The sequence below is a fragment of the Passer domesticus genome, chromosome 5 (assembly GCF_036417665.1).
Source record: "Passer domesticus isolate bPasDom1 chromosome 5, bPasDom1.hap1, whole genome shotgun sequence".
Classification (NCBI taxonomy): domain Eukaryota; kingdom Metazoa; phylum Chordata; class Aves; order Passeriformes; family Passeridae; genus Passer; species Passer domesticus.
The window spans coordinates 6,495,984-6,516,986 of record NC_087478.1 but is presented as its reverse complement, the minus strand read 5'-3'; the positions used below and the strand labels follow the sequence as shown (position 1 = coordinate 6,516,986).

Genomic DNA, 21,003 nt, shown 5'->3' with positions numbered 1-21,003 from the left:
CCTTTATCATATATTGACTACACAGATGCAATTTCACATGATCTTGCAAGCACAAGGCCTAACACTTCCCAGGGCCTACCTTTAACATTTTCCCAAGGCCTACCAAGACTAACTTTCTTTCTAACTCCCCGAATTTTCTATGATTTTAAAATCTTTTACTATCATACCGAGCAGACCCCGTGTCCCACTGTCCCTCTGGCAGTGTGACAGGAGAAGATTGCCTTGGAGAATTCCTGTCAGAGCAGCAGGCTGACAGGATCTGGGCCACAGCGCAGCGTGCTCTCAATGGCTCATCACCTGCATTATAAGGAAAGGCTCCAAGTCTGCAGAAAATGCATCCAAGAGATGCCATAAACTGCATCTGTATGCAGAGCATGATCAATGGCCTTTGTCAGTGCCACATCCTGGAGAAGCAATCAGTGTTCTGTTGCAAGGACAACTCATTTGCTCTGATTCCCTTCTTTCCTTCATCTTTGCTCTCTTCATCACAAGCAGGTTCACAGTTGTGATTTTGTTTTGAGGCTGTCACTGCTTTTCTGGGTGAGTTGCTAAGAGAGTTTTATGGATTAAAAAAAAAAAAAAAGGTGACCTGTACATTTGTTTGGGATTTTTTTCTTTGTCTAGCTTAACTAACTTAACTCATTAAAGATGGGAGCACAGAGCACCCCATTCACAGAACTCTCTGGACAGCATGTCCACCCTGGAAATCTAATTGAAAAGCACACAACTATAAAGAGGAAGGGAATAAGAAACAAAGGAAAGGGGGGACACAGAGCAAGGCTTTTCCAGCGAGTTCACAATAACCTAGTCTGAGGTTTTTGAGTTCCACTTAAATTTCAAAATTGTCTTGAAAGCTTGGGCATTTCAGATTTCAGACAGCGTGGAAGCAATTTGGCACCCTACTGTGTATCACATTAGCAGGATTAGGAAGTGAAGGGATCCCAGCCATTCCTGGTTCAGCCATCCCAAAACACACTGCAAGAATTCCCAGGGTCCCCTACAAAGAGATCAGCCATCTGGCTCTATAGGTCCCCAGTGTCATCAGCCAGGACTGCATCCGGTCCTGACACCAGAGAGCAAACACTCATTGCTATTTTGGAAAATTTAATGAGATGGCACTATGTGCCTGAAGTGCTGAACACTCCCAAAAGACCAACCATTTCCCAAAAACTCTTAGGAGTGTGGTCCCTTGGTGAAATGGTAAGTACCATTAAGATTCTTTTCATTCTTTATCAATTTTGTGTAAGTGATCTTTCCAAGTTTTTTAACACTCTCATGCTATGGAATAAGCTTAGTCAGAAATAATTCTGATTCATAAATACTTTCTACTGGATTCTGGATTGCATTTTGGAGTTTGATACTTTCATTTTAATGGCTGAATAACATATGTGTGTGTAAGCATGCATGCAATTGAGAGATCCTCAGTGCACATCTTCACATTAAAACCTGCATTATCAGGCTTGCAAACAGCTTGAGGACATTAAGAAAAGCATAAAAATCCAGACTTACAATCTCTCAAACTTCATTGTTTAGAAAGGTTGCTGCAGTTATTTACTTTTACTGCTTTCATCTAATTGAATCAGGGCTGCTCACCTTGTTGGGCTTTTTAGACCATGGAAGTAGGGCTAAAAGGTCCATCTCACACAAAGGAAACAGCCCTATAGTTTCTATGTAGGACAATTATTTGGGAAAATAACACTGTCTATCACAGTGACAATATTTCAAAATAAAAAATTTTCCCTTACTCTCTTCCACTAATTTATAAATTATTTAAAATAAATTTTCATTATTATTCTTAACTGTTTATTCCTTTATAAAATTCCAAAAAGGTTGCTATCCAAATTGGTTTTAATCTTTGTCTAAAATATTCCTCTCATCACTCCTGGGGCTGTCAGCTTGTTTTTATTTTGGTCTTGATGTCATTTTTCATCATTCCAAAACTTTTTAATATCAAACTCATCAAAATTATCTCTAGGGCATTCTAGTAACTTTGAAAAGCCATCTCTTAAACATTATCAGAGCTCTAGAGGTCAGTGCTTTTCCCACCTCCACAGATTCCCACCTCCATTGCATCTCAGGGCTGCCACCACCTCTTCACTCCATTGATCATGAATGCCAAAAGCATAGTGGCTCTTGAGCAGCAAGTGACACACAGACAGTTTTTAACACAGCCTCCTGAACCATGAAAACTGGTCACTCTGAGAAAAGGTGACTCTCATGGTGCTTTTGGGTAGTCTAAGTGTTAGTGTTGAGCTTTGATCATTTTGATAACTGAAATCTGATCTAAAAAAAGAATATAGATTTAAGCCAAAGAGAAGCAGGATAAGAGTGTGCTTGGGTATATGACATGTTTTGAAATGTATCTATTTGTACACATTGTTTTGGTTCTGAAAATTCCCATAAGGCAGCGTGCTGCATAAGTTCTTCTGCCCCAGCAGTGCCTCCCCCATTGGATGTTCCCCTGTTTTCCTCTTTTGTGGTCTTCAGCACCCATAAAACTTCACAGAGAACTCACCTTCCTGAATTCATAAGCATCTTCATGATTCAGACCAAGCTTTTACACCCAGATGTCATTTATCTCAGTCCACATGGGGAGCTGCCAGCAGAGCTGAGCTCCTCCAGGTGGCCTGCACAGGGGTCACAAGGAGAATTGAACCTCCTGTTTATAGCCAGACTGGCAATTTTTATCTTCCCTCTGAATTTATTTCCCCTGGCCTGGCTCCAAACTAGCCCTGACCTAATAGAGCTTAACTCACAGTTGTCCAGCTGTGAGCATAAGTAGAGGAGACAATGCTCTCAGGCACATGGTGTGGTTCCTGGGGTTGTCCAGTGCACAGAGGGGAATTGGACTCAATGACCCTTGTGGGACCCTTCCAAGACAGGATATTCTCTGGTTCTATGACTCTAAGTGGCATACAGACAGCACATTCAGATCTGCCTGTTCTTGGCTGTGTTGGCAAAGCTTCAAGGTCACCATGGCAGTGCTGGGCTCTTGCATTGTACCTCTGGTTCTTTTCCTTGGATTAGCTAAGCAAAATGAGGGACAGCCAGGAAGAGGGAGATCAAAAGCATGAACTTGAGCCAAATCACAACTTCTGCTGATGTCCCACTTTTGTCCTTGGTCTCAGCACAGAATGAAGGTGAAGTGTCTCTTGCATATCCAGCAGTATTCCAGGAAAGCCCTTGGTGGCTGCTATCAGACACGGAGTGTAGCTCAGAACCCTGCAGGGCCAGTGATTAACACTGCTGAGGTCTGTAATGGAAAGCAAGGTCTTTTGCTCTGTCTCAGGAGAGCTGGATGCTCAGTGTGAACACTTTACTCCACCCAGCAGAGTTAATAACTGCATCCCAGCACTGCAAGAGAGCTACATGCTGTGCAGGAAGCCTGGAAACTTAAAAGGCAAGGCCACTCATTTCTTGCCTACCACCATATATTTCTGTCCAATTTTGATATCCTCCTGACCCAGTTACCATAGTATTTCAGCTATTCATGCTTGTCAGTGTCTTGGACTTCAAAAAAAAAAAAAAAAAAAAGCCTGAAGCTAAAAAAATTCTGGCTAAGTGACTGATGTTCATGAAAACAAAATGCTTTTGCCTGTAGCCAAACTGCAGTAGAACAGGGATTTGAATCAGGTTTCCTGAGCAAAACTGATTTTTCTATTTTCTAACAAAAAGTAGAAAATAAAAATAGCAATTAAAAAACAGTTTGGGTCATTGTGCTGCCATGTTATACCCAGTTAAAAACAGAATATGAAATCAGAATACAAAATACTAATTAAGTTTTAGAAATGACAGACATGATGCCCTGTGGTCTTTCACATACAACACTTCTTCCACACCTGTGACTCATAACACACATCCATGTTGTGAGAGATCAAATTCCATTGACCTAATCCAGAAGAGGGGCTTGTTCTTGGGTCTCCTGTTTCAGGAAGATGTCCTGCACTCTGACTAGTAGGTTGGTCCTCTAAATTAGTTATTAGTAGATGCCTTTAAATTTCTTTTGTTAAAGCAATTCTGTTTTCCATGAAATATTTATTCAGTCCATGAAAGAATGAAAAATACCAGCTGATTTGAAGAAAGAATATTTTTTTCTAAAAATTATACTGAGCATCTTTACAGAACCAGTGTGCAACTGAGAGTGCAGCCAGCAGCAGATGTGGAAGATTGAGCATGCCCTTGTCAGCTGCATAAATTGCTTTTTACACTGGATGATTGAGTTTACTAAGTCATTGCTTGCCATGTGTTTTCTTTGATGAAGGCATCACATTTCTCTGGGTCACTGTTACCATTAACCTAATGTATCTTTCAAAAAGCAGCTTTTATGGTGCCCTGAGCAGAGATGTCACAGAGTATCTGAAAACACATTTCTGATGCCCAATGGATAATTTTAACAAAGATGGGCAAAACAATTTGCTTTTAAATTAAAATCCATAAGACTTAAGCAGAATAAGGTAATCTATTCTCTGCTCAAAATACAAATACATTTGGAAACAGATTGTTATACTCAGATTTAATTGTCATTTAATACCATTAAAGCAATGAAAAAATGATGTATAAAATGTAAACAAGTTTATCAGAATCTGGTCCTCACCTCTGGATGCATAGTGAATCCTGATCCAGAGCTCCTAGAAGTGTATTATAGTTAGAAATCATTCTGGGATTAGGTGAGAAATAATCTTGCTTTAAAATTCAGTTATTAAAAAATTTCTTCACTTCACCCCGTATGTTCTTAGAATTCTTATTTCTATTAATTAAAAGGTGATTGACACAGAATTCTAATATGGTAGATTATCTCCAGGATTTAAAACTACATATATTTCCTTCATGAATGTCCGCTCCAATTATGTGAAAGCTCAAAGGATCAGACCTTAGCATTTCTTGCCAATAAAACACAAAAAATCCAAGTGTTCACTTTTTTCTACTGAGGTATTTCGATACCATTACAGCTGTATTAATTCACACCACCTTGCAAAGTGCTACAAAGTGAGACCCAGTGGCACAGAATCATCGGGCGGGAGAAAAACCCCATGCATTTTATCCTGACACTTCTTGGAGAAGTGTAATCACCCTCTGTGCTCACAGTGGGCAGCAAAGTGAAATCAGCTTTCTTCAGAGGATGCTTCAGCCTGAGGTCTGAGGTGCCAAGCAGAGTGCAAGCAGCACCTCCATCAGCTCTGCTGCTGACACAGGCAGTGACTTTTCATTAGGCACCTTGGTTAAATGGGGTGAGATGGTCCAGACCAGCACAAATTCTAATCCTGTGTGTTGCCCCTTTTTGCTGTGCTGAAGTCAGCTGATTTTCCACTCTCTTTCTCTTCCAGCATCTGCCAGCATGTACGTGCCAACCGTGTGCAACGGGAGGGAAGTTCTGGACTCCACCACTTCGTCTCTGTGATTGTGGCTCGTGGTTCAGTTCTTGAGTTTTTAGACTGTTAGGCAAAATTTTGCACATGTTGTGCACTCCAGAAAACACCAGAAAACAAAAGACATCCAAGCAAAATTAGTACCTTTTTTTAGAAACAGTGTAATAAATTATTTTTGAGGATTGTACAGTATATAGTGACGTTCTGGAACTTTTTAGACTGATTTTAGCCCTTCTGTTGTTAACGGTTGTAAGGGACATGTAAATAACCATGGTTCACAATGTGCATAGTCCTGCAGTAAGGGAGTGATTGTTGCAAGCACAGTTGCAATGTTAGGTGACTTCTTTCCTACGAATTTTTTTTGTAGCTCCTTGTTGTAATTAACTTAGACTGCATTTCTATGTTGTATATTACAGTTACCTTACGTGTAACAGATTGGTTTTCTCAGCACAAAACAGCAGTATTAATGTAAAGGCACCAATAATAAAAAGATAAAAGTTTTTCAGCATGGTTTAATTTTTGTTTCTTACTCTTTCAAGGCCATTACATTTTTCTAGAGAGGAAGTTAGGTAAAAAGGATAAAAATTCTGGAGTATGTGTACACAAGTATTTGTGTGTTGGTGGGTGTCTATGTTATAAAATCCATGCCACAATATATGTGCTTATGATTAATTTCAAAGTCTCATAGAAATTCCCTCTTCTTAAAAAAACTCCCACATTACTAAAGCTCCTCAATTTCATTTTCTGTTATTAAAACAGAGGGCAATGTTCAAAAGTGAAAATGTCTAATTTCATCTTAATGAGATACTAGCAAAATTTTTTTGACTCCTGGTTCACTCATTTGGCACGACCAAATGCTGTCATGTACAGAATAGATTGGTAGCATATAAAAACAAAGAGAATTTAAATTAGGCTGGAAGAAAATCTGTCAGAAAATTAGCTAAGACTGTCTAATATCTCCAGTCAAAACAAAGCTGGTTCAGCTTGTCTGCATTAACAGTGCTGTGAAAGGTAATTGGAGCACCACAGAGACCAGAAAGTCAAAAAAGAGAAATGCAGGAGACTTTTACACACGTCTCTGGGGTGACCTTTGCGTTCAAACCAAATGCTTCAAGACATACATACCACCTACTTAGAGAATTGCAAAATACCTTAAAAGTCTGCCTTTTGAAACTGCACTCTTAAAGCTGCCCTCACTCTATTGAAACAATCTGAAATCCTCTCTTCTGCCAGGTCTAAAAAGACATTAAGGAAACAAACACACCTTTGATTAATGTGTCTGAGCATATTTACCTAAGGGCTTGTTCCCATTGATCTCATTCCAGCTGAGGTCAATAGCAAAATTCTCATTGACTTCAAAGGCAACACCAGCAAGGCTTGAAAGTCAGACACTATGGATACATAGTGTGGGAGGTACATGTTCTCTGGAGCCCAGTTCTCCTGCACTTACAGATGTTTCCACACATTTCTGGAAAGCTGCAAGTCCTTTAGGGCTGAACTGGCAAAGGAAGTAGATGTTATTTGGAAAGCAAAAATTAAACATGCAGGTTCTTAAATATAACTATCCTACTTATAGATGGATGCTTGTATTTTCTAAACATCCACATGTCCACCAGCAAAGACCACTTGATGTCAACATTTCCATGACAGAGGCAGCCATTTCAGCCTCTGCATCACGGAGCTGTCCAGAACAGGAATCCCTGTGACTTTCCCCAGAATGAGCACAGATCAGCCCACCCTACCTGCAAAGCTCTGCATTCAGCTTCTTCCTCTCCACAACCTCTGGCACGCCTGATGTTTCAGGCTTGTTTCTCACCTTGATGCAGAGCCCAGTGTCAAGTTTTGACAGGCTGGGAGTCTTCCTTTCCAATCCAGACCCTTTTAAAGCACCTCAGGTTGGACAGCTACCTTCATTTGACTTTGGTGTGCTCTTTTGTAGACTAAGAGGCTGGTCACATGTGACAAAAAGTCAGAATATCTGACCACAATTCTGACATCTCATCTTTATAGAGCTCTTAAAAATGCCTAGGCCAATGAGAGTTTCTTCTCAATTTTTATGGAAAGCCACAATCAGGGTTAAATGCATCTCATCTAACACTGTTTACAAGGACTTAGTAAATAGCTACAGCTGAGATTGTCAGCCTCTCTCCCTTTGTACTCAGTGGAGGGAAGTAGGCATAATTCCCCTGGCTTTTCTCAGGCAGACACTTCAGGCAGGGATGAAACTCTCCAAATAAAGGCGAGCACAGCTTGCTCAGATCACAGAGTTTGCACTGAAAATTAAGGCATTGTGTCAGATGAATTCCAGCCCCAGAATCAAAATTGACATTACTGAAGTTAATTTGGAGCAGGTGAGGATCTCACTGTGCTGGAGTTTTCATTCATTTTGATAGCACTATTAAGAAAATGACCCAGTGTCTGTGTCTGAACACCTGCTATGAATACTTAGTTGGCTTGAAAGCCACTTGCATGTGGGGGTTTCATACAAAAAACCCCAACAACCAAAACCTGCAGAGCTCTGGACTTCCATCCCTACTGAATGTTCCTGACAATCTTGTACTTTATTTGGCTTTGTCTTAAAAGCCTTTTACTACTTTCCATTGAATGTCCACAGATGCAGATTGTTTGTTATTGCCTGATGAAGTAATCCAGTTTCAAAACACAGCAGGACAGAAAAGGACAAAGCAGAGGCTTTCCACACCATACAGGAATGAAAACCTTTTAAAAAGGGAATTTTAATTTTTTATTCTTTGCTGTTGTCTCACATCACTATTTTAGTTTCTCTATTTATAACAGTTTATAGTTTTTGTACCCATTTATGTAAAACTTGAATTTAGAGTACAAACCTTTCCCAGTATATTTATTTTCCCATCATATTTAAAGATTTGAGCAATTCACCTCAAAGCAGAAGGGGTCCTATCACAGTTCCTCCCAAGCACCCTGACTGTGAGCCTTGAGAGTAATCACACTGCTCTGAGCCCTGCACACTAAGGAGAAAAATGCAGAAATCAGAGGAAATGCTGTGAATGAGAGCAAGGCTTAACCCAGAATCTACAATGCCTAACTGGAGGCTGAAGAAAACTTCAGTTTTTTACTCAGAAGTCATAATTTCCAAGTACCTCAGCCCTCTGATAAAAATCACAATCGCAGAAAGGTTTGTGAAAAACTGATCACTTTTTATTCATTAGCAGAATAGAAAAATAAGGCTCAAAAAGTTTATTGCAGGCCAATCTAAAATAAACAAGGTTTGAGGGATTTTTTTGTCTTTGTTCATGGGTTTGGGTGTGGTTTTTGGTGGTTTGGTTTTTCTAGAAGAGTTGTTTGGTTTTTAAATCTTCAGTGAATTTTGAAAGCAAAGCTAAAGTCTACTGTGGAAAACAAAAATATTTTATTTTTTCTTCAAGCAATTGTTTTTCCTTAATTAATTGAACACAGATGGTTTCACTCATAGCCAAACCAATTTAGAAATTAATTTTCTTTTCAAATTGAAAATTCAAAAGCTATTTAAAATATCTTATGTTCCCCCAGAATGGAACAAATTAGAGAAATCAGTAAAAATATGTCCAAAATACCCTGACCACACCCAGAAATTTCAGCACTGTTTAAGACTTCCACTGCAATCTTTCACCCAATTAGTACAATTAGAGTAAGGGAAAGCAAGCAAACCCTTAACTCATCACCACATACAGTCTGATCTCCATGGTGTCATTGCCTATCATTAATGCCTGCAGTCTGCAAGACAAAGGGCAGAAGCTGTTCATCCAGAGCCACCTCAAAGCTTCCCAGCAACACAAGCACAGGCAAAACTGAGCTTTCTTACTTCAAGAAGAAAAGGCCAGGACCAGGCTGGGCTGGTTCTGCAAGAGGAAAAGGATGGGGTAGCAAATACACATCACAAAACCCTGCTGTGGCTTCTAGGTGCTGTTACAGCAGCAGCCTCACAGTACATGGACCTTAGAGAATTCTCCCTGATGAGCTGCTACTCTACAGATCCAGAGAACGACCAAAACACAATGGCAGCCTGTGATCACCTCTAGTCTTGTGTCTCCCTTGCTCCTGCTGCAAGAATTCAGTGTGGGCACATCCAGCCAGGTGACTGGGGATGTCACTGCACACTGTGACACACACTGCATATTCTAGATGAGCTGATTTCCTTTTATTTCTACTCTTCTCCCCTCACATCTTACCAAAGCAGCACAGTTCCCAACTCTTCAACAAGAAATAAAAACAAGGAATTCAGTGAATGGAGCACACAAGAGGAAAGACTGAAAGAGAACACCACCAAAGATAAGCAGAACTTCACAAGAGTTTCTCTTGAGGTTATCACTGAGAAGAGAAGGCTCTGGGGACCCCTCATTGCAGCCTTCCAGTACCTAAGAGGGGCTTATAAAATAGTTACTTTTTATATGGGCAGACAGCAACAGAACAAGAGTGAATGGTTTTAAACCAAAACAAGGGGTATTTAGATTACATGCTAGGAGAAAACACGCTGAGGGTGGTGAGGGACTGAAATGTGCTTCCCAGAGAAGTTGTCAAATATTATCTAGAATAGCTATTTAAGTCCTCCATGCTTCATGATATGGACCAACCAGCAGCATTCCTTGCTGAGGAGGAAATCCCCACTGGTGTGACGGGATGAATTGTAGCTGCTTCTACACTTACATTGAAGCATCTGTGTTGGTCACTGCTGGCAAAGAGTCAACAACCACAGGCTCCTAAATGGTGACATCTGCTGCTCTCTGATTATAATTAAGTACCTTGTTTTTACAGGTACTACTCACTCTGGAAGGACAAAACCTGCAAACTTTCCCCTCTACTATCAAAGAATCCCAGAACCTATTTTTCAAAAGCAAATAGTAAAATCCTTTCTTTGAACAAAGATTATAGATCATTGAAGCTACTCAGTAATTTCCCCTCTGTGGCTCTAAGACATAGTTTTCCCCAAACCTTAATCAATTGTGTTCTGTATTACAAACACCAACTAACGCAATCAGAGCCAAGCCAGAACAGATTCTTTGTGCATTTCCCCCCTAGCAACCACTGTCAAAGCTGAGACAATGATGTTCTGCTAATTTGCCAATAATTTATACAGACACCACTAAAATGTGCTTAATCCTCAAAGAGTTTCAGATGCTTGACTCCAGATTTCAAAGAAAAGCATGCAAATGCAGCAATAAAATGTATTCCATTTAATCAAGTGAACACATAACAGACTGATTCACATTATTTTATGGCATCAAATAACAGTTTTCTAATGTGATTCCATGTGGAAGAAAAGGGGGAGGTTGCTGTAAGTATATTTTGGCAGAGCACTAGAAGAGGTCACACATAGCTGACTTTTTAGTGAACAGTTAAAGGCTTCCAAAATTTGTTTCTTATGGGAAAATGGAAACTTCCCTCTACTACATCTTTAACAGAAAGAAATTAATAGCAGAAGTCAGCTCAAATATTTCAGTTTACGCTTGCTTAATTCTTGGAAAATGCTGTTTTCTTATTTTAAGGTAAATAAAGTCTACAGTATTTGTTGGCTTCCATTATGTTAGCACTGCACCAGATACACCATTAGACTGCCTGGGAGAATGTTCAACACCATAACAAACCATTTGGAAGCAGAGCCGAGAAGAGTCATACAGCAAAGTCTGTGACAGCTGTCAAAAAATGCCATTCCATTTTATTTGGAAAATATAATGGAAAGAGAGGGGAACCCAATGAAACCTGTGCGGTATTAAGTCAAATAAAATATAGTTCATAAAAATTAAGGCATTTCTGCATTACAGGGATATGGGTCCAGTAATAAAAAAAGAAATGGTGTTCTGGAGCATGAACTGTAATTATGGCTGAGACAACATATGGAGAGAGAAGGGGAAAAATTAAAGGAGATGTAGACAAATGCAACTTGATGGCAGTGAAAAGCTCTACTCATTACTGATGACCAGCAGTGTTCAGGAAAGGTTGCAGTGCCACCAAACATCTCAAGTCCAAAATTTCAAATATATTTTTACTTTATTTTATGAATGTCCATTGGATAGATATCTTTGATGCTACAGCACACTAGTTGAATAAAAATCAACAACATAAAACCCCTCATCATAAAATATTCAAGAAGTGAAATCCCAAAGCCATAACCATTTACTCTGTGAGCATATCATCTTTGACAACCATATATAAATGACATCATGACAACAAATACAATGTACAATAATAAGTGTGCAATGGTACAAAATATACAAAAAGGAATGTGTATTTAATATACATTCAACATTACCCCATAAAAATCTTTTTTGGGAAAATGAAGTGCCTTTTCAAGACCAACAGAAAATGTACACCACTTCAGTTAAGATGCCTGAAGGATCTCCCATCAAAAGAGTAAAGTGTGTGTTCTTTGACTGGAACTACAAAATAACGGAGCTGAATTTTCCCTAATGAAAAAAAATCTAAACTTCATAAAATTTTTGTTCACATCTAGAGTATAATAAAATATTTAGAGTGCAGAAAATTCAGTTTAATTTAAATTTTACTTAAAAGTGGGCCCTCTTTTATTGATAGACCTAGCTCAGTCATATAAAATCAAAAATCTATATTCCTTATAGTAAAAAGACTATTTCTGCCCATGTCTCTTTTCTTGTTTTGATGCATTCCACAATTCACATAAATTTGCTGTAATGGAAATACGAGTCTGACCAGAGGTCAGTGCAAGAATTGCAACTCAATTTCTCTGGCTCTGTACAAGTCTTACATAATTTTACTCAAATATTTTTTGCCTAAGTTTCAGATTCCTTTGAGTTCGACCTCGGAGGGAATTTCAGGAAATTACTACTGTGGATATTATGAAGATCATATGCTTATAATGTGTCTGACTGAACGGAAAAGTCCACCCAGCCTCCAGTTTCCATGGCACCACTTTGTGCCTTTCCTCCATAGCTGCTACTTGCACTGACACAGGATGCATTTAGATGCTGTGCAAGTACATAACTCATGCTCAGCTCTGCTGGACATTCATCCACCCATCCGTCCATCCATCCGTCCATTCCTCCACTCATCCATCCATCATCCATCCATGAATCCATGCATCTATCCATCCCTCCACCCTTCCACCCATCCACCCATCCATGCATCCACCCATCCATGCATCCATCCATCCATGCATCCATCCATCCATCTGTCCATTCCTCCACTCATCCATCCATCATCCATCATCCATCCATCCCTCCACCCATCCACCCATCCATTCCTCCACTCATCCATCCACCATCCATCCATGAATCCATGTATCTATCCATTCCTCCACCCTTCCACCCATCCATGCATCCATCATCCATCCATCCATCCATCCATCCATCCATCCATCCATCCATCCATCCCCCTTCCTTGTGTGGGCCCAGGACTAAAGGAGGCTGGGTATTTCTAACAAGCCTCCCAACTGACAGAGCTGATCCCTGATTCCCAAAAGTAGAGATTTTTGCTGTACCTCCAGAATTCAGGCTTTGCTGGTTCCCAGCCCTGGGAAAAGTGACATTTACACAGCCCAAGGGAGAACACTGAATCTGCCAAAGACCTCTCTTGAAAGGAAAAGCTTCCACAGAGAGGGTCAAGTGCAGCTTGCACTGCAGGTACCACTTTACATCATTTTATAGAGTTTGAACCTGCTACTGCCTACAAACTCATGGGCCCAGACCTACAATTCACACAACAGCTGTTACCAAGTTTAAATTCAATAGCACTAGGTTTTACTCCAACCCTGATGGCCATGACTTAGGCACCAGATTGGGTTCAATTTGCAGGTGCAACACAATTCCTCGTGCATTAGAGGTCAACACAGACCATCCAGACCTTCAAAGCATTAAAATCAAAAGTATTTTCCAAAGTTCAAAACTCACCCAAGGCTCATTCTGAGTACCATTCAAAATTTTGATTTCAAGAAAGACTCACAGTTATGCCAGTAAACAACAACACACAACCTCTGCAGGAGGTTGCAGGCCTCTCTGAAAATAATTTCTTAGGAATATGCACAGGAATGAGAAGGAAACAAAAGGTACCTATAAATCATATGGCATGCCTGAGTGTTGCCCAGGTGAATGCAAAAAATTCATGTTATTTGCAGTATGTATATCTCTTCCTGAGTTGAATTTCATTCCCAGTATGGAATCCAAGAATCTGCTTTCTTTTTTTGGCAAGGTACTCAATCACATGGTAAGGCAATCCAATTTTCTGGTTTGCTTTCTGTCTTCTTTCTTCCTAAAAGGCCAAGCATTTCTCACCAAGATCACCACTATAATGTGTGCCAGAATATGTTTAAAATATAGTCCTGTAAAAATAGAAATTAGGTTTGTTCCTTTGAAGGCAGCATTAATTCTTCATATATTCTGGGATCTTGAAGATTTCAGCTGAACAGATTCAAAATTATCTTCCTTTTCCTGCAATGGAAAGACAGGTTCCCATCAACTGGATTTCCTCAAAATCTCTCCAGCAGTCAGCAATACCACTTCTTTCAATATCCTTTGCCAAAAACTTCACTTTATTTTTACTACAGTAATTAAGTGCACAGTTTGACTTTTTATTATTTAATAATATTACTAATTCTGTAAAAATTTGCAAAACCAATAAAATTATGCTATAGCTATTGCTCATGGTACTTATTTTAGAGGGCACAGGGAAAGTCTGCATTTCATATTCACAGAATAGGACAGGTAGTCTGAGCTGGGGAATTGCAAGGTAATAATCTCTATCGTTATTATCACTTAGTAATGTGTTCCCTGCAATATATAAAATTCACAGCATGGGAGTGTGAACACCACTTCCTTGCTCCTGGATTCCGATCTCAACAACTCCTCTGGGAGACCCACATGACAAAACATCGGTTTCCATCTTAAAAAACAGGACTAGAGAGTTGAGTTTTCTCTCTGTTTTCATTTGCTGGGTGACAGCCTTGGCCATTTGGCCAGCAGGCATCAGGGTGAGTGAGAAACATGGTTATACACATCCAAATAGTCTGCAAACTCTCTTGAACTACCATCATAATCTGACTTTTAAAGCTCTCTCACACAGATCAGGACAGCCTGGTGCAGACATGAGAAAGAAGGGGAGAAATTGTCCTATGCTACTCTAATGAAAAATATATGTTCTGAAGAGCCTGGTACTGTCATGCTGGAGACAACAGACACAACCAGAACAGCCCCAATCTGAAACAGGTTTGTAATTATTTGGCTTATATCTTTTCATTAAAAATAAGCCATCCCTTTCTATATTACAGTTCTAGCCCTCAATCCCTTGGGTACTCAAACCCACTGATATCTTTGTGACATGCTGGCAGAAATGCCATAGCCTCAAGCTTGAACATATAGTTAGGATACTGCAGATTTTCTTTCTCTCTCATTTTACATTTCTCCTTTTTCTCCCTTGTTTTCCTCCATATATTTTTTTTCCTGTATTTTACATGCATATGTAGCAGGGCATGAATTTCTTCATCTTTTGCATAAATGAAAAGCAATGCCTGTAACATTTGTTTTCGATAAATATATATTAAATTTCAGTTATCTGCAGGGGTACAGGACACAGAGCTGAGAAAGCTAATGAGGTACTGGAAGTTGAATTTGCCAGCTATTGTTATCTAGCAGTAAAAAAAAAGAACAAGCTCAGAAATATCTGACAAGCTTGTTGAAAAAGGAGAGAACACTCAGGAGGCCTGCTACAGTGGATATAGGAAAATTAAAAAACTCCAAGTAGGCTTCAAGTTGTCTGAATACTGAAGTACTAAAGCTTAATTATATTTTTTGCAATATCATCAGAAAATTTTATGTGATTTGATTTTATTTACATCTTCAATATTCTCAATATTGAATTAAGAATTAATATTGAATTTCTGCCCCTTTCCACAAGGAAAAATATTGATTTTTCAGGATAAATAGTCAGGCTGGGGTCAAGAGAAATTCTGCACATTATCAGTGCAATGGTAACTTCTCCTAGGAGGGATATCTGAGGAGCAGGAAGTGTGGCAAGAGGACACCAGTCAAACAAAAAAATTAAAAGAATGAAGACAAGAGAATAATAAGAGAATAATAATGGAAAAGAAAGGCAGCACACAAGCTTTAATTATATTGCACTCAATCACAGAAAGAAAAAAAAAGAGATAAAAGAGATACAAGGAAAAATAAATCTCAAAATTCAACATTCTGAGATATTATTTGGACAATAAATTGGAATACAATGTTTTGAAATTAATTTTTGTTATGATCTTTTAGGAGACTTTCTAAGAAACTGACTTGAACAAAACTGTTTGAAAGGGAAAATATAATTTGGCTTTATCCTGATCATAACAGATGCCCCCACTGGAATCCCTTAAAGACAACACTACTCTTTCCACAGCACAGATTTCAAGCATTTGGAACAAAGACCAAAGAGCTTTTGGGATCAACTATGATGGTCCTCAGTGGCTCCTCTCAGAAATGTTCAAAGGACACCAAAGACTTTGGTGCTGTCAATTCAGACATGCAACAATCCACATCACATCTACTGCAGTAAAAAATGCTTTTTTGTGTTGCTTCCCACTGAAATGGAGGAGCCTGCTGTGTTGGGCAACAGGATGAAGCTGATGCTTCCTCTTCAACTGTTTCCTACTCAAAATTATGGTTCTCCAGTCAGCCATGAAGCCAGCCCAGGTGAGCTGCAAGCAGCTGGCTGGTGGCTGTGCTGCCAGGGTTAATTTTTCATATCTCTAATAGCTGTGTTTGCCTCAGCAATGGATGTGCCTGGGAGGATTCCAGGCAAAAAGGTTCTCTCTGCCATTAATTGTTTTTTTCTGGTGTCATCCATGTAATAAAAAATGCTACTGAAATCTCTCTGTGGAGGAAAGAGCATTTACCCAAAAACCCTGCAACAGTTCTTAATTTTATGCAGACTGTGAATTTCAGCAGATCACTGTGGACTGGATGGGGTGTGCACGGGAGGCTGCACTGCTGTGAAATTAGCATCAAAGACTCATCACATCCAGTAATAAAAAAGGTAATAATTATTTTTGTATTAATATTGGTAATTACTACTCACCTTTGTTGCCAAGGATTTGAGCTTCCCCAGCAGTGACTGCTTATTTGAATATACTATTTCTTCTTCATTATCTTCTCCTTCCATTATAGCACAGCTGTCAGCAGCTGGCAGTTCACACTCTTTTGAGTTCGTTGTCATCACTAATTTGGAATATTTATACTCCAGCCTGAAGATATAAAGCCACACAGGAATAGATTTTTTTTTCTCAAATGTCCCATACTCAGGGGTTTTGTCATTTATATTGTCTGCAGTCCTCCCACATAGTTACTTCTGAGGTAGTGGAAATTAGATAGTTTTCAATCATTAAAAATATGTAATCAAAATAGTATTAACAATGCACTGAGCTCTTGCTCTCCACTTCGTCCTCCATCCATATAAAAGAACCATGTTTTCCCACAAGACCAAGGGAAGGTCAAGAGTGCTTCCTGCATGAAGAAGTGCTGGCTGGGGCAACAACCAAAACAGAACTAAGAAATATGGTCAAGAACCTAAATTTTTACCAAGCTGAAAGGGACTAATTAGACTAAAGACACCCTTTTGGTCTCCAGAGCTTAAGAAAGCCATGTTGCTTCAGAAACTAAAGTCAGCTTCAAACTCTCAAGGGTTAAAAAGACAGTTCCTGTTTGGAAATTTTGCCATTGCAAATTACTGTGGATAGTCTACACTTTCCTCACTGCAATTTTTTATAGCCACTGTTGACAGAAGAAACATCAAATTGGTGCATGAATTGATTGATCCCACAACGTACAGCTCATCAAGAGTGTCATAAATGCAGGAAAAGTCACTCCATGCAGCTTTTAGCTAACTTTTCTATGGAACACAATTTGCAGTACTTACTTCTGGTTCTTCTTCCAAAAGTAGCAAGTCAAGGCTATGAGCAGAACAGCTGTGAAAGCACCAACACCAGCTCCAACTTTGAGCCAAAAATCCACTGTTTCACAAGTGCTGGTCCTTTTTTCTGGCAAGGAAACTCCTTTAATACAATGCTTTGGCTCATTCCATACATATAAGGTTTCCTTTCAAACAGAAAACACCAAAAAGTGAGCTGCTTGTAGGAAAAGAGGGAACTATTTAGACTTACAGGAAACAAGCTGTTCTGAGGTAGAAAGGTCAGATAACTTTTCAGTGAAAGCAAACCAAAACACATCCTTCAGGCTTTCAGACTTCAGGTTTTCAGTTATATTGTCTAATCAGTCCTCCCCTTGCTTGTGCCTGCAGGTTCAGGCATGGCAAAAGGATTTCTTCCCCTGTACAGGTCTCCACATGACACAATAGGCTGGACAGCTATTGGGAATAAGTTGTGGAGTACAGGAGCTGTTGATCAACAGGAGAGTTTGAACCTGTGGAAGAACTTCCTAATATTTGACTAGAGAATGCAGCAGCAAAAACATTGCAAACAAGTAGGATAAATTTATGAACTGACATTTGGAAACCTTTTCTAGCCTGCCTCTGATGTTTATGGCTATGAAACAACTGAAGTCTTTTGGGCACTCCATCCTTCAGAAATAACTGTCCTGCAAGTCTGAATGCATTGAGAGTTCACATCCTTACTCACACAGCTGGTCAGCACAAACGAGCTCTCTTGCAGGAACCACGCTGCCATTGACACAAACATTCCTGAGTCTCAACACAGCTCCTCCCTCAGCTTGCACCCCAACCAGCTCAGAGCCTGGGCTGAGATCTTCCAACCCACTCACAGATCAATCTGCACACCAAATCTCTCCAAGAGTCCAAGTTATACCCAAATGAGCCCATTTGACTTTGAGACCTGGGTCCTGTACCTGGAATCCTTTTTTGCAGGCTCCCTCAATCTCATGGTAGTCTTGCTCTGTGCAGAGAGGACAAGCTTCTGCACTTTCCCATAGGAAGTAGAAAGTGCATCCATCACAGGTGCCCGCAGGGCAGGAGCTACAAGGAGAGCAGAGCTCAGTTATCAGTCATAAAAGAAACAATCTGGGGTTTGCATCCTCATCCACCTTCTGCTGCTGAAGATTGGGAATGGGAAGTATGAGAAATGGGTAAATATCCATCAAGTTAGCAGATGGAAGAATCTGGGGGAAGAATTTTTCCTGGTTTGTAAAGTGCTTTCTCATGTGAAAACAGGTGTTGAGCTTTCAAAGATGGGGAGGGGAGGGGAGGGGAGGGGAGGGGAGGGGAGGGGAGGGGAGGAGAGGAGAGGAGAGGAGAGGAGAGGAGAGGAGAGGAGAGGAGAGGAGAGGAGAGGGTGTTACTACACCAGTGTTTCACCAGCCCAGCACACACCTCCATCATTATTCTCCTGCAAAGGGTGGCTGTTCCACCTGAATGCTGCTATCTGGTTCCTGCTATTGTTCTAATGATGTCTGGGTGATTTAGTCCATATGGAATGGACTTGTCCTGTCATGGTTAATTACTAGAAGGATGTTCACCAGTTAATGAAGAGATAACAGCTTCTCTTACTCCAACAAAAACTAATGGCCTATTTTGTATTCAGCCTGCAGAAGGAAGTTGTACTGGCAGTGGCAGGACAGTCACACAGATTTTGTTACTGACAATCACATCAGGTCTAACAGCAGCAATGGCCAAAACCCATGCAAGAAGTTTGGTCATGTAAATATGAAATATATTCATGCAGAAAAAATATATTTAAAGTTGTGTTGTTCTATATCATCTGGAAACCTGATATCCTGATCTGAAACACTGAAAAATCCCCAGCCCTAGAAGCACGTTCTGGCTTATCCAGATTTAAATACCTGACAACAGGTACATTCCTTTGTGAATTATGGAGCATTTTTCCAACCTACATGGCAAGAGCACTGACAGACCTTTCTCCTCAACTGCTTTCATCTTATACTGCAGATTCATGTGATACTAAACACCATGCCTGGAGGATCAAGGAGTTACATGATTTGACATATTTCTGATACCTCACTGTGTGAAAACAGCTGACTGCTGAGCTAATCAAAGGGGGATAGGAAAGGAGAAGCCAACATGGACTGAGATAAGGTACACGTGTCAGCTGTGTGCCATTTCTGCCTGTGCTCACACTTTCAAAAGCAAGTAGGCTGCTCCTCCCTCACTACTGGTGCTTTTTCACAGTTCCTATCATGTTTATCCTGTGGCACTGGAAGAACAACTGAAGAATCTTCATGCAGAAGCTGATAGTGGCTTACAGCCCAGCCTAATTTGTAGTAGGACAGGTCCCTCAGAAACTGGGGTAAGCATCTCCAAAGGTGTTCAAATACCAATCATTCATCCATCACCTGTGAAGTAGACTCTACTTGGCCTTCTTTCAGGCAAGCACAGTTTGTGTGTCCCGACAGGGACAGGGAACAAAGGATCCCACACTTCTCACACTGCTCACTTGTGGGAAGAGGACTCAGCTTTTGGGAAGGAGGAGGAGTGAGAGCTATCAGCAGATTTGTAGTAACATCCAGACAGACTAAAATGGGCCTTGATAACCAAAGAGGAGGGTTATCAGAGTTGAAGGAAGCGTCTGAAAAATCACCGTGTGTTGCTAAAACGTAATAAAATTGAGTATTTTACTGGGTTTTTTTTCTGCAGGTTTTTAATAATGTTTATGCCTTAAATTATGTTTATGAAGACATAAACAGGATTTTGGAAGAAAGAAGCTTTTTTAAGTCCCTCAAATCAGACTGAAGGGAAAAAAAGTCAGGCAAATTAAACACAACTGGTACAAGGCAGCCAGGATACAGCAATGAAACACATAAATAAATATATCCTAAACATAAAATAGACAATCAGAGCTCACACAAGCATTGCAATAGCAGATTTCAAAGTTTCTAGAATAGGTTAGCCTTTTCAAAAAAACAATCTTCACTAGCCAGTGCTGTAGATCAAGGAAGAAATACTACCTCTCAAAGCCTCAACTAGACAGTTTAATCAGAAGGCCAAAGATTAAAATAAGGAATTGAAATAAAGGAGAAGTGAAGACAAGAAAACATCACTGCATTTTCTTTTGCATTTAAGCTCAGAACAACCTGCCACACAGCTTAAGCACAGATCAGTTGGTCTGCTGGAAGCTGAGGGACACCTAGGAAAAACAAGTGACTGATGAGGGAGAGAGCACTCCTCATTGCTATTGTAATATAAAATTACTAATGAGTTTTGTAAGGATTACCTGAGGAGCAAAGGTTTTTTGGTACCAGTAGGACACAAAGACTGAAATACCTGGGCACAGAAAGCTCTCCTTGGCCTGGTTTGTTGGGGTTGCATCTCATTGTCACAACAGTTGCACGGCCATTCTCACAGGAGGTTGTCACTGTTGAAGACCTAATGTCAAACAAGAGGAGAAAAGCAACATATTTCCACTACATTAAATGATTATTACTGGTTCATAGGTCTGTAAACACTCATGCAGCTGCAATACTAACAAAATATCCTTTACCACAATGCTTTTGACTTTTCCAGGAGAAGAGAAAAAAAAAAAAAAAAAAAGAGCAACAGAATCAGGGTAGGCCTCACCAATTCATTTAAATCTCAAAGTGCTCTGAGATGCTACTCAGGGAACTGCTCTGGTTTTCTAGCTAGTTTGGAATCTGCTGCATCAAGGAGTGACAAAACAGAATAGAATGACTGAAAAGGAGAATAACAGGTG

At 39.9% G+C, this 21,003-nt stretch overlaps 2 protein-coding genes and 1 long non-coding RNA gene across 8 annotated transcripts in view; 1 reads left to right on the top strand and 2 right to left on the bottom strand.

Annotated features, from left to right (window-relative positions):
- Positions 1-5,871, top strand: part of GRM3 (glutamate metabotropic receptor 3) — a 102,605-nt gene extending 96,734 nt beyond the window's left edge. For all 6 annotated transcript variants that reach the window (XM_064421846.1, XM_064421848.1, XM_064421847.1 and 3 more), the window contains one exon: positions 5,325-5,871. In XM_064421846.1, the coding sequence (XP_064277916.1) occupies positions 5,325-5,398 (74 nt within the window). In that variant the 3' untranslated portion in view covers positions 5,399-5,871. The remainder of the gene's footprint in view (positions 1-5,324) is intronic.
- Positions 2,574-7,581, bottom strand: LOC135301601 (uncharacterized). Its single transcript, XR_010363353.1, has 3 exons — positions 7,183-7,581; positions 6,660-6,864; positions 2,574-5,463 (listed from the first exon to the last, which is right to left on the bottom strand). It is a non-coding gene; the product is annotated as an uncharacterized LOC135301601 (long non-coding RNA).
- Positions 7,582-11,350: 3,769 nt separating this feature from the next.
- ELAPOR2 (endosome-lysosome associated apoptosis and autophagy regulator family member 2) overlaps positions 11,351-21,003 on the bottom strand; it is a 95,861-nt gene continuing 86,208 nt past the window's right edge. Inside the window, exons 18-22 of the mRNA XM_064421842.1 lie at positions 20,577-20,678; positions 18,188-18,314; positions 17,244-17,422; positions 16,407-16,572; positions 11,351-13,780 (exon numbers count right to left, since the gene is read on the bottom strand). Of these exons, the coding sequence (XP_064277912.1) occupies positions 13,721-13,780; positions 16,407-16,572; positions 17,244-17,422; positions 18,188-18,314; positions 20,577-20,678 (634 nt within the window). The 3' untranslated portion in view covers positions 11,351-13,720. The remainder of the gene's footprint in view (positions 13,781-16,406; positions 16,573-17,243; positions 17,423-18,187; positions 18,315-20,576; positions 20,679-21,003) is intronic.